The sequence below is a fragment of the Lacerta agilis genome, chromosome 18 (genome assembly GCF_009819535.1).
Source record: "Lacerta agilis isolate rLacAgi1 chromosome 18, rLacAgi1.pri, whole genome shotgun sequence".
Classification (NCBI taxonomy): domain Eukaryota; kingdom Metazoa; phylum Chordata; class Lepidosauria; order Squamata; family Lacertidae; genus Lacerta; species Lacerta agilis.
Window position 1 is genome coordinate 7,210,202 of NC_046329.1, and position 12,306 is coordinate 7,222,507.

The window sequence follows — 12,306 nt, forward strand, 5'->3', positions numbered from 1 at the left end:
TTGAGGTTCTTCTGCTTGAGTTGCCTCAAAAGTGTCAGCGGCCAGCTGCAGCCCAAACCGGGCGCAAAACTTGACTCATCTGGAACACCCGAGATATTTGGGGAAGGGGCAACCTTTCACCTCTCCTTTTCAGGCCGCGAACACAGCAAGCTGCCAAATCCAATCTCTCCACCTCCCCGAATTGCTACCACCCACGGCCAAAGGGTGGACACTCTCGAAGGCCTCGCCTTCCCCAAATCTGCTTGAAGAACTGACCAGCGACCCAATTCCTCCTTTCTTTCCTGCCCTGCTCTCTCTCTCTCTCTCTCCCCCCCCCCCAGCCCTCGCCCGGAGGTGGGGGGACGGTTAGAGTTTGTGGCCCGGACCCTCGTCCTCCACCACCGTTCGGATCTCCGGATCCTCGTCGGCCTCATCGTCCACCATCCCGTTGAGGTGCGATCTCTGAGCTGCGGGTTTCTCGTCCCCCGAGGTCCCGGGCCGTGGCTGCTGCAGCTGATGCTGCGGAAGAGGGGGGGCTGCCCCGTTGCCCCCTTCCGACTTGCTGAAGTTGAACAGTTTGCTCGGGTTGAAAGGCTTGGTGGGCGACTGGACCTTTTCGGTGCCGGCCTCCCGCTTGGTCTCCGGGGATTTGAGGAACTTGAAGCTGAGGAAGCCGGGCAGTTTGTTGTCTGTGCCGGTGGGGGACTGCGGAGAGCGTGCCCCCGACGTGCCGCCCCCGCCCCCCGTGCCCCCGGACAGGAACTTCCCCTGCAAAGGGATGATTTGCTTCAGTTTCATGACGTTGTTGGTGGCCAGTAGAGAGCTGGGCCTCTTGGGCTTCTCCGAGCCGTGGCCCGAGCCCCCTGGGCCCTTCCCTTTGGGCTGGCTCTTCTCGTGGCCGGCATCGGGGCCCCCTCCTCCGTCCGACTTGCCCTCCTCCCGCCCGCTCTCCCGTTCCTTGCGGGCGTGGTATTCGGCGTGGCGTTGGCGTTCCTCCTCCTCTCGCTTGCGCCGCTGCTGCTGCTGGAAGTGGTGCTGGGCCTGCCGCTCGTGCTTCTGCGGAAGGAACACCACAGAGTCATGTTTCTGGTTTCCTTCTCTCTCTCTCTCTCTTTTAAAACTTTAAAATTTTTATTTTTTTTAAAACATTCACACAATTCACACATTTAACAAACACAACAATAAAGTTGACAGACTATAAAGAAAAAAGAAAGCCGAAAGAACAAAATAAATTAGAATTGAACGCAGAAGAGAGAACGGGGGAAGTCCCTTGAATAGGATTTGAAATAAGATTAAGATAGTGAAATTGGTGTTTTATGTTTTTTTTTTGTGTGTGTGTGTTTATATTTCTGTAGCATGTATGTATTGTTTTTATATGTTTGTTATTTTGTTTGAAAAACCAATAAATTTCTATTAAAAAAAAGAAAGAACAATTATTATTATTTTTACAAAAATTACAAAAAGCAAAACCAAACAGGACAAAAGAAAAAATTAACATATTTTCCAAAGTTTAAAACATTCTTGTTGTTAAATAAAAAGACTCCCAATTAGTATTGCTGTATCTGTTATTTTTACCTAAGTTTTTTGCACAGTTATAAGCTTTTTTATTTCCTTCTTTTTATCTCTTAACTCACTCTGATTTAATATCTTATTTCGTTCTCTCTCTCTCTCTCCTCTCCCGCTCAAACTTCCTCAGCAGTGTTTGAAATTAGCCAGGCGCCAGGCGCATTTTGCACCCGGCTTTCGACCACTAGCGACCAAGTGAAGATGCCCGGGGGCCAAGATGGAGCCTGACATCTCCACCATCTAGAGATGTTGATGCCTGGAGATATTTGGACCTTTCCCCGGGGTGCAAGCCTGGGCCATGTGTCTGGAGGTCCTGGGCTGCCCAGACGACAAGACCGCCCCTCTCAGCCTCACAGATAGGGTCCAAACGAAAACAGGCACTCTGGGCGTCTCCCAACAGAATATTAAAATCATGATAAAATGTCAAACGTTAAAACCTTCCCTAAACAGGGCTGCCTTCAGATGTCTTCTAAAAGTCAGATAGTTGTTTATTTCCTTGACATCTGATGGGAGGGTGCCACCACCGAGAAGGCCCTCTGCCTGGTTCCCTGTAACCTCACATCTCGCAGTGAGGGAACTGCCACAAGGCCCTTGGAGCTGGACCTCCGTGTCCGGGCTGGACAATGGGGGGTGGAGACGCTCCTTCAGGTATACTGGGCTGAGGCCGTTTAGGGCTTGAAATGTCAGCACCAACACTTGGAATTGTGCTTGGAAACGTCCTGGGAGCCAATGTAGGTCTTTCAGGACCGGTGTTATGTGGTCTCGGCGGCCGCTCCCAATCACCAGTCTAGGTGCCGCATTCTGGATTAGTTGCCATTTTGGGGTCACCTGAAAAGGTAGCCCCACGGAGACTGCATTGCAGTAGTCCATGCAGGAGATAACCAGAGCATGGACCACTCTGGCGAAACAGTCCACAGGCAGGTAGGGTCTCTGATGGAGCTGTTAGACAGCTGCCCTGGACGCAGAATTGACCTGCGCCTCCATGGACAGCTGTGGGTCCAAAATGACTCCCAAGCTGCACACCCGGTCCTTCAGGGGCACAGTTACCCCATTCAGGACCAGAGAGTCCTCCACACCCGCCCACCCCCTGTCCCCCAAAAACAGTACTTCTGTCTTGTCAGGATTCGGAATTTACCCTTATGCCGACCTTGTAAAATAGGCCTGCAACATGTTCAAATCCATCGCCGGGGTCAACAGAGCTCATTCCTGAGTAACTGCGTGTGTCTGGGCCACACTCACCTTAAATGCCTCTCGCCGCTGGTACTCGAGTTTTGCCATTTCCTCCGCGACCCAGCCGGGGATGTCCGGGATAGCCACTTGGATGACGTACTTGAGCAGGAGGGCAAAATGCTATGGGGAGAAAGCAGTGGGGTGAGAAGGGCTGAGGCTTCCAGCTCCCTTGGCACAGGACAAGGCCATTGTTGCTATGGTCTGGCCTTCCCAACACCTCCCCATGCGAAACCGTGGTTTGCCGGAATCTTACGAACCATGGCTTTTTAAAACCATGGTTTGCTGCCGTGTCAGAACCCGGCGGCCTCGCTGAATGGTCATTTGTTCGGCAGCACCACCCATGATGCTCGCTGAGCTGGGGTGCAAAGGCAAGAGCCACACAAGGAGCACACCGTTGGTTTCTTTGCTCGATCCGTGGTTCGCTCAGCAAACCGCGGTTAGCACGAAACCACAACTTCGGCGTTCTGCTCAAGCAGGGCCCAAGCAGAAAGGCAGATCTTAGTGGACGGACCTGCGACTTTCCTGTTGCAGAACTAGGGTATTTCAGCTTGGGATCGCAGTCCGAAGGAGGAGAACAGAGTTGGGTATTTGTGTGTACGGCAGAAAAGGGTGTTACCTCCAGCACCACCACGGATATGATGGCCCCCTCCGGGCTGAGCCAGGGGAAGAGGCGTTGCAGTTGCCCACACTGACCAATCAAGTAGCAGTTCACCACGATGGCTAGGACACCCATGGCTTCCATCACCTTCTGCAGGGGGGGGAAAGAAGGACATTTTCCTGAAAGAGACTAGCAATTTTTGGCAGCGCCCCAGCTGATTACCAGAACAGCTTTGTAGCTAAGAACTTGCTGCTGAGATTGCTTCTTTCCTCCTCCCACCCAACCCGTTTTCCTTTCGTGTCGTGGCTTTGTGTAAGAGTTATAAACCTGAAGTCAGGGACTGTTTTGTTTGTTTCGGATTTCTATTTTTATTGTTTTAACTTATACCCCGCTCATCTGGCCGGGCCTCCCCAGCCACTCTGGCCGGATCCCAACAGAATATTATTATTATTTTTTGTAAATAATTTTTATTGATTTTTTTCTCTGGATATTAACAAAGGGGGAAGAAACGTTCAGAAAAGAATGGGGAAAGTTTATGGAATATCTAGATAAGGTGTGCAAGATGTAAATGATGACATATAACGCATGGCGTGTAAGATATTTCAGAAAGAGGATAGTAAAGAAATAAGGAAAGTGGGATTGTAAAATCAATTGAAATCCGAAAAGAAAAGAAAAATAAATTGGTGGAAAAGCAGTTGATGTGCGAAATATAGATGTATGATATAGAGAAGACATAATAAGAAAGAAGGGAAGTGAACGGAACTGTAAATTTGAATGATTGAGTGGTATAAACTTTTTGTATTATAATTTTTGTTTTGTAAAACTTTTTTTGTTATAACCTTTGTTAATACCCAACAGAATATTAAAAACACGATAAAACGTCAAACACTAAAAACTTCCCTAAACAGGGCAGCCTTCAGATGTCTTCTAAAAGTCAGAGAGTTGTTTATTTCCTTGACATCTGATGGGAGGGCGTTCCATAGGGAGGGCGCCACCACCGAGAAGGCCCTCTGCCTGGTTCCCTGTAACCTCCCTTCTTGCAGGGAGGGAACTGCTAGAAGGCTCTTGGAGTTGGACCTCCGTGTCTGGGCTGGACGATGGGGGTGGAGACGCTCCTTCAGGTCTACGTGGCCGAGGCCCATGAGCAGTATCAGGGTGAAGTTAAAGCATGAATTCCAAGCAATTCACCTCTTTCAGAGAAAAAAAAGTTTTATAAAACAACGGCCAGTGTGGAGGAAGTGGACAGAGGAAGAGAGAGAGAGATCACCAATAATAGTGGAATTCAGGGTCATCCGTCGTAACAGATTTGGGACAGACGGAAAGAACAACTTGCCCCATGGAAGAATAATAAATTTACAGAAACTGCTGCCTCAGGACGCAGCCTTGGGTTCGACAGGTGAATGCGAAGTCACGGGGAGTCAGGTGAGGCCCTAAAGGATGGCTACGGCAGCTAAATGGAGCCTCCAGGTCTAGAGGCCATCTACCTCACCTGCCACTCCCCGATGCTCTCCACCCGCTGGCCAAAGGGGCGTTGGAGGCCCGTGCAGAGTTTGAAGGCGTCGCTCCGGATCTCGATGATGTTGTTGATCAGGGCGCACGTGGCGGCCAGGGGGAAGGCGGACGAGAAGAGGACCACATATCCAAACTGGATGAACATCTCCTGGTAGTCTTGGAAAGTGTCCTTGGGGCAGGGGAGTGGGGGGAGCACGGGGCAGGGGGAGGGAGAAAGAGAAAAGGGTGTGTGTGTGTGTGTGAGAGAGAGAGAGAGAGAGAGAGAGAGAGAGAGAGAGAGAGAGAGAGAGAGAGAAAGGGAAGGAGGGGATTTGTGTGCAAGAGAGAAGAACAACAATGTTATTACATTGATGATTACTCCTTCATTTCAGCTGGCCTCATCCGAGGAGGACGCAGCTAGATATGTAATACAGCCATTCCTTGTGTACATTCGAGTTACGCACCTCCGCGACCCGGAAGTCCTCCATGGAGCTCCTGTGATGCGCGGGTGCGCACAAGCGTTCTGCGCACTTTGCGCATGCGCAGAAGCGCAAAAACCCGTGAACCTCCGGGTTTTTACTTTTACTTTTTTGTTCGTTCACGTTACGTACGCCCGGGTTACGTGGCGCCACCCGGAACGGACCGTGCACGTAACGCGGGGTACCACTGTAATAATATTAATTATTATTGTTGTTGTTGTTTATTTATACCCCCCAATCTGGCTGGGTTTCCCCAGCCACTCTGGGCGGCTCCCAACAGAATTAATGATAATAATTTAAAAAACGATAAAACATAAGATATTAAAAACGTCCCTAAACACGGTTGCCTTCAGATGTCTTCTAAAAGTCAGATAGTTGTTTATCTCCTTGACATCTGATGGGAGGGCGTTTCGCAGGGCGGGCGCCACCACCGAGAAGGCCCTCTGCCTGGTTCCCTGCAACGTTGCTTCTCGCAGGGAGGGAACCACCAGAAGGCCCTCGGAGCTGGACCTCAGTGTCCGGGCAGAACGATGGGGGTGGAGACACTCCTTCAGGTATACAAATGTCAGGGACTGGACTGAACAGGAGGAATGGGAAAGGAGCCCTCAATCTGACCGGCTCCTCTCAGAAGAGGAGGAGGAGGAGGAGGGAAGTTTTGTCCTCTCTCTCTCCAGCCGTTTCAAGAGGAGAGGGAGACAGGGATGTGTACAGCTGAATGAGGAATTGCCTAGTTATGAGATAGTGGAGGAGGAGGAGGAGGAGGAGGGAGTTAGGGACCAGACAGCAGTGACCTCCCTGGAGAATCGGGGACACGCTCCTAGTCCGAGGGCTCGCCGGTCCCTTCGCATTCAATAACAGAGAATGCGAAGGGATGTGACTCCTGCAACTTCCCGTAGGTTCCCAGGATGTTGTGGGAGACGGAAGAGGAGGCACTCAACGTCACCTATGCGTGGAGACATGGCATCTTTTGTCTTGCAACTGAATAAAAAGCCATAAGATACGAACTCTTTGTTCTTCTTGCCCACGGGTAGGCAAACTAAAGGCCCGGGGGCCGGATCCAGCCCAATCGCCTTCTCAATCCGGCCCGCAGACAGTCCGGGAATCAGCGTGTTTTTACATGAGCAGAATGTGTCCTTTTATTTAAAATGCGTATCTGGGTTATTTGTGGGGCATAGGAATTTGTTCACCCCCCCCAAAAAAGAATATAGTCCGGCCCCCCACAAGGTCTGAGGGACAATGGACCGGCCCCCTTCTGAGGCTACTGGGGGAGGAGAGGATACTCCATGCCTAACTACCTTTGCTTATTATCTCTCGTTCATCCCTGAGGTCCCCAGCCACTTCCTTGTCCCCCCTTCACCCCGATGTGCCTTCCTTTCCACCTCTTTTGCGCTGCCCCGAATGCCAGCTCCCTCACCTCATATTTCTTCATGCAACTCTCCACCTCGGCCTGGGCCAGCTGGGCGGCGAAGACCTCCTCCGGCGGATCGATCCAGGAGCTCCTGCTGGGCTTCCGCCCTTCCTCTCCCTCCTCGTCTTCCTCGCCCTCTTCCGGGGGGTTCCTGGCGCCCCGTGGCCTGCGGGCCCTCATGGTCACCGCCGGCTCCTTGGCTTCCGGGGGTCCCCGTAGGGGGCTCCCGGAGGCCCCGTCACTCTCGTCGTCATCCTCGCACAGCTCGAAGACGGAGGACGGGTCCATGCCTTTCTCCACCATGGTGGGGCTGCCTTCCTCCAGGAAGCTGGCCCCTTCCTCCAGACTCAGGTCACCAGCCTTGCGGTCGGCCTTCTCGATGAAGCTCACCTTCTTCAGCTTCAGGCCGCAGTCAATGATGCTCTCGTCCTCCGAGTCGGAGTCTTTCCTCTCCTCGTCCTCTTCCTCAGGGACGCCGCACCCACCGTTGAGGCATTTCTTCTCCCCGTGGGGAGCCCCCTCCGGACCCTCGGCCGCCTCCGGGCCGTGGCCGGCCGGGGGGTCCCCGCCGTACCGGGGGCCCCGGCGGTGGGTTCCGCGGGGCCTGGCCGGGACGCACTTTTGGGCCAGCAGGCGGAGGAGAGTCTGGGCCGCCTCTCGGAGGTTCTGGGCGCTCAGATCCCCGCGCTTGAACTTGCTGTACAGGTGTGGCTGCGAGACCTCCTTGACGTTCTGCAGGAACTGGCGGGTGATGAGCAGAGTGGCCAGCATCTGGTGGGAGGGACGTGAGAAGAAGGAGGCTGGTCAGGGAAAGGACAACCTCGAGAACGTCCTTCCTTGGGTGGCCACCTGGCCCGGATGCTTGAGCTGAGATTCCTACACTGCAGGGGGTTGGATTCAATGACCATCGGGGGGGGGGTCATTTCCAACTCTACGATTCTTTCTCAAGAGGAGCCCTGCAGCGGGAGCTGGGCCAGGTCCAAGGAGGCCCACTGAGCCCAGACTCCTGTCCTCAGAAGCGGCCAAGCAGATGCCCCCCCCAAAAAGGGAAGTCGCTAGAGAGCTACAGCCCTTCTCGCACTGTTGTTCTAAGGTAGACTGGCGCTGTCCAGGGAGGCTCTATTTAGGAATCGTAAGGAGAGCCCCGAGGCAGCTGAGTTGGGCCAAAGGGGACCAATAAGTCCAGCCTCCTGTACAGCCAGGATGTGAGCGCTACATCCGTCTCCCACTATGGTTCTAAGGTAGACTGGCTCTGTCCATGGAGGCTCTGTTTAGGAATCGCAAGAAGAGCCCCGAGGCAGCTGAGTTGGGCCAAGGGGGGCCCTATAAGTCCAGCCTCCTGGCCAGCCAGGATGTGAGCGCTACATCCGTCTCCCACTGTGGTTCTAAGGTAGACTGGCTCTGTCCATGGAGGCTCTGTTTAGGAATCGTAAGAAGAGCCCCGAGGCAGATGAGTCGGGCCCACGTAAGTCCAACCAGATGAACCAACCCCACCCTCCCAATGGGAACCCTAAAAGCAAGAAGGGAACACAACAACGCCCTCTCTCTCCTCGCTTGTGATACCATGCAACTATTTGGAGATATTTACTCCCTCCAAGAGAGGGACGCGGGTGGCGCTGTGGGTTAAAACACAGAGCCTAGGTCTTGCCGATCGGAAGGTTGGCGGTTCGAATCCCCGCAATGATGGGGTGAGCTCCTGTTGCTCGGTCCCAGCTCCTGCCAACCTAGCCGTTCGAAAGCACGTCAAAGTGCAAGTAGATAAATAGGTACCGCTCCGGCGGGAAGGTAAACGGCGTTTCCGTGTGCTGCTCTGGTTTGCCAGAAGCGGCTTAGTCATGCTGGCCACATGACCCGGAAGCTGTACGCCGGCTCCCTCGGCCAATAAAGCGAGATGAGCGCCGCAACCCCAGAGTCGTCCGCGACTGGACCTAATGGTCAGGGGTCCCTTTACCTTTACTCCCTCCAAACCCAGTTCCAGGTAGGTAGCCGTGTTGGTCTGCCCTTGTCAAAACAAAATAAAAAATAAAAAAATTCCTTCCAGTAGCACCTTAGAGACCAACTAAGTTTGTTAGAGCCAGTGTGGTGTAGTGGTTAAGAGCGGTAGACTCGTAATCTGGGGAACCGGGTTCGCGTCTCCACTCCTCCACATGCAGCTGCTGGGTGACCTTGGGCTAGTCACACTTCTCTGAAGTCTCTCAGCCCCACTCATCTCACAGAGTGTTTGTTGTGGGGGAGGAAGGGAAAGGAGAATGTTAGCCGCTTTGAGACTCCTTCGGGTAGTGAAAAGCGGGATATCAAATCCAAACTCTTCTTCTTCTTCTTCTTCTTGGTATGAGCTTTTGTGTGCATGCACACTTCTTCAGATGCACACGAATGCTCATACCAAGAACAAACTTAGTTGGTCTCTAAGGTGCTACTGGAAGGAATTTTTTTATTTTTTATTTTGTTTTTTTCCCTCCAAACCATCCAGGTTTGGGAGCATTGCTGCCTCCTGTGGGAGCGAGTTTTAAGCTGCCTCCTAGATAGGGGATCGGGTGCCCATGTCTCCCCCATGGCAGACGTTGTCGGGGTCTTGAATGGAACCGGTCAACCCTTTGGCCCTAGGTACGTCCCGTAAATCAGGTCTTCCTCCCAGGCTCCCCACTCCATCCCTCTGCCTTTTCCGCTCCCCCCCGCCCTGGACCCCCGCCCAGCGCTCCTACTTTGGAGACAGCCAGCTGCCAACAGAAGCTCAGCAGGCCCTTAAAGGAGATGAGGCAGAGGTGGAATTGGAGAATGACGGTGGGGAGGAGGGCGTCTTTGAGCTGACGCACGAGGCTTTGGAAGAGGGAAAAGATGAGCAGGAGCTGAGGAAGGCGGAGGGCGGACAGACGGACAGAGGGAAAGACAGAGAGAGAGAGAGAGAGAGAAAATGCAAAATCATAACCGAACCAAAAAAATGATGAAATGAAATGGGAAGACAAAGGGTTCAAAGTGGCAGGCAACCCTCTTGCCACGTTGGATGTGCCGGCTGGGTTCTTTAAGACGCTGATGGGCGCCCGTCGGGTTCACGTTCCAGGGGGCAATTCCCACAGGCAAAGGTAGACTGTCCCTGCCCGTGGAGGCTCCGTTCAGGAACCGAAATAAACCAAGAAGGGTTCTGCAGCCAGATCAGGCCAAAGGGGAGCCATCTAAGGCCAGATTCTTGTCCTCACGGTCAACTAGATGCTCCCCCCCAAAGGGAAACCCCCCCGAGTGGGACCTGAGGACAATGGCAGCAATTTCCCCCTCAAGCAATTGATGTCAGGGAAACGGAGGCATTTACTGTCTCCAGCAGTGGTTGGAGGACATCTCTATAGTGGCTAGTAGCCCTTCGATAATGTCCCCCTCTGTGCATTTTCTTCAACCTCCCCAAAGTGGGTTTCTGGTGTCATCATTGGCTCTGCGAAGCTGGCATCCACCGGGGAGTGAGCACAAAGCTGGAACGCTCATGGCGGAGGAGCAGCGATAAAACCAGGAGTTGACGGATGCTAAGGGAATGGACGCAGGTGGCGCTGTGGTCTAAACCACAGAGCCTAGGGCTTGCCGATCGGAAGGTCGGCGGTTCGAATCCCCGCAATGACGGGGTGAGCTCCCGCTGCTCGGTCCCTGCTCCTGCCAACCTAGCAGTTTGAAAGCACGTCAAAGTGCAAGTAGATAAATGGGTACCACTCTGGCGGGAGGGTAAACGGCGTTTCCGTGCGCGGCTCTGGTTCGCCAGAAGCGGCTTAGTCCTGCTGGCCACATGAGCCGGAAGCTGTACGCCAGCTCCCTCGGCCAATAAAGCGAGATGAGAGCCGCAACCCCAGAGTTGTCTGCGACTGGATCTAACAGACAGGGGTACCTTTACCTTTAAGGGGATCGGAAGAAATTTGGTTCCATTTGCACAACCCACCTGGGTTTCCCTCTTCTCGAAACAAGGACCGAAATGCCGCGATAGTTTGAAATTGGCACTTCTCCGAATTTTGCAATTCAGTTCTCCAACAAGGGGGGGGGGAGTCAGGGAGGGAGTGTTCATTAAAAACGTATATATCAGTGCAAATCACACACACAAATCTGCTCTGTTAGGCAAACGGGCTTGCGAGTGCTTGGGCCAGATTGCAGGACATGTGGACGTGAGTATTAGGGTTAGCTTTCGTGACGACTTTTTCAAAAACTTAAAATTCACAGACGGAAATGGGAAGGTGGCAAATGGAACCCAGGAGGAACGAAGTGAGGAAAGCCAGAGAAACTGAAATGGGGGTGGGGTGGGGGTTCCCACCCCCTTCCCCGGCCCTCACAGCTTCTGGCAGTGTGACATCATAATACTAATACTAATAATAATAATAATAATAATAATAATAATTTTATTATTTATATCCCGCGAATCCCGTACCTCCTTGAGGCGGTCCATGTCTTTGAGGTAGAATCCGATGTAGAAAAGACTTAGGTATGAATTTACAAACTGAAACTGGAGACAAAGAGAGAAAAGGAGAGAGGGGAAATGTTATATATATATATATATATATACATACACACACACACACACACACCGCTGCACTTCCCAAGCTCCTGGGGCCTGTGCCCGGTTAACCTGCCTCCAAACTTGGAGGGCTACGGTAAGTGTGGGGTGTTTAACAGGCAGCCGAAAACAACCATTCACGTTTTTCCTAGATAGACACATTTCCTGTAAACTTGCTAGAGAGGAGTCTCTGAGAGACGCTCCTGTTGTGCCCTGACAGGCGTAATTATAGATTCTGCAAACTTCCCTCAGCGGGGCTACCTTCAGATGTCTTCTAAAAGTCAGACAGCTGTTTATTTCCTTGACATTTTCGCTCCACAGGGTGGGCGCCACCACCGAGAAGGCCCTGTGCCTGGTTCACTGTAACCTCGCTTCTCGCAGGGAGGGAACCAACAGAAGACCCTCGGAGCTGGAGCTCTGTGTCCGGGCTGGACGATGGGGGTGGAGACGCTCCTTCAGATATACTGGACCGAGGCTCTTTCTCCCCCGCTCTCTCCCCCACCTGTTGTCCAACAGGTGAAGTAGGACAACGCAGCCCACTTCTAGCTGCCCCCCCCACCCGCAGGGAAGCCAGCCGGTTCCAAGGCTCCTGTTCCTGTCTCGACAAACCGTCAAACCCACTAGTTTGACGCACCGGAGCTGGACCGTCAGGTCCACCGAGGCCAGTATTGCCAACACTGTGCTGGCAGCAGCAGCTCTCCAGGTTCCCAGGGGGGGTCTCTGGGGACTGAAGCTGATACTTTCTGCATGCAGATCAGGGGCTCCCTCCACCGTTCCCACAAACATGTGGCAGCCCAACAGTTGCACCTGGGGAACCCAAACTCACCAAGACCATTTTGATGATGAGGTGTTTCTCGTAGGCACTCTGCAAGCGGTAATTTTCTGCAAGGAGAGGAGTTTGGATTTGATATCCCGCTTTATCACTACCCGAAGGAGTCTCAAAGCGGCTCACATTCTCCTTTTCCCTTCCTCCCCGCACAACAAACATTATGTGAGGTGAGTGGGGCTGAGAGACTTCAGAGAAGTGTGACTAGCC

General features: G+C 52.9%; 1 protein-coding gene across 1 annotated transcript in view; it reads right to left on the reverse strand.

The window, feature by feature from the left end:
* Positions 1 to 300: 300 nt before the first annotated feature.
* ANO8 (anoctamin 8) overlaps positions 301 to 12,306 on the reverse strand; it is a 42,163-nt gene continuing 30,157 nt past the window's right edge. The window contains exons 11-17 of the mRNA XM_033136636.1: positions 12,097 to 12,152; positions 11,145 to 11,219; positions 6,758 to 7,522; positions 4,863 to 5,054; positions 3,392 to 3,523; positions 2,785 to 2,895; positions 301 to 1,035 (exon numbers count right to left, since the gene is read on the reverse strand). Coding sequence (XP_032992527.1) covers positions 346 to 1,035; positions 2,785 to 2,895; positions 3,392 to 3,523; positions 4,863 to 5,054; positions 6,758 to 7,522; positions 11,145 to 11,219; positions 12,097 to 12,152 — 2,021 coding nt within the window. The 3' untranslated portion in view covers positions 301 to 345. The remainder of the gene's footprint in view (positions 1,036 to 2,784; positions 2,896 to 3,391; positions 3,524 to 4,862; positions 5,055 to 6,757; positions 7,523 to 11,144; positions 11,220 to 12,096; positions 12,153 to 12,306) is intronic.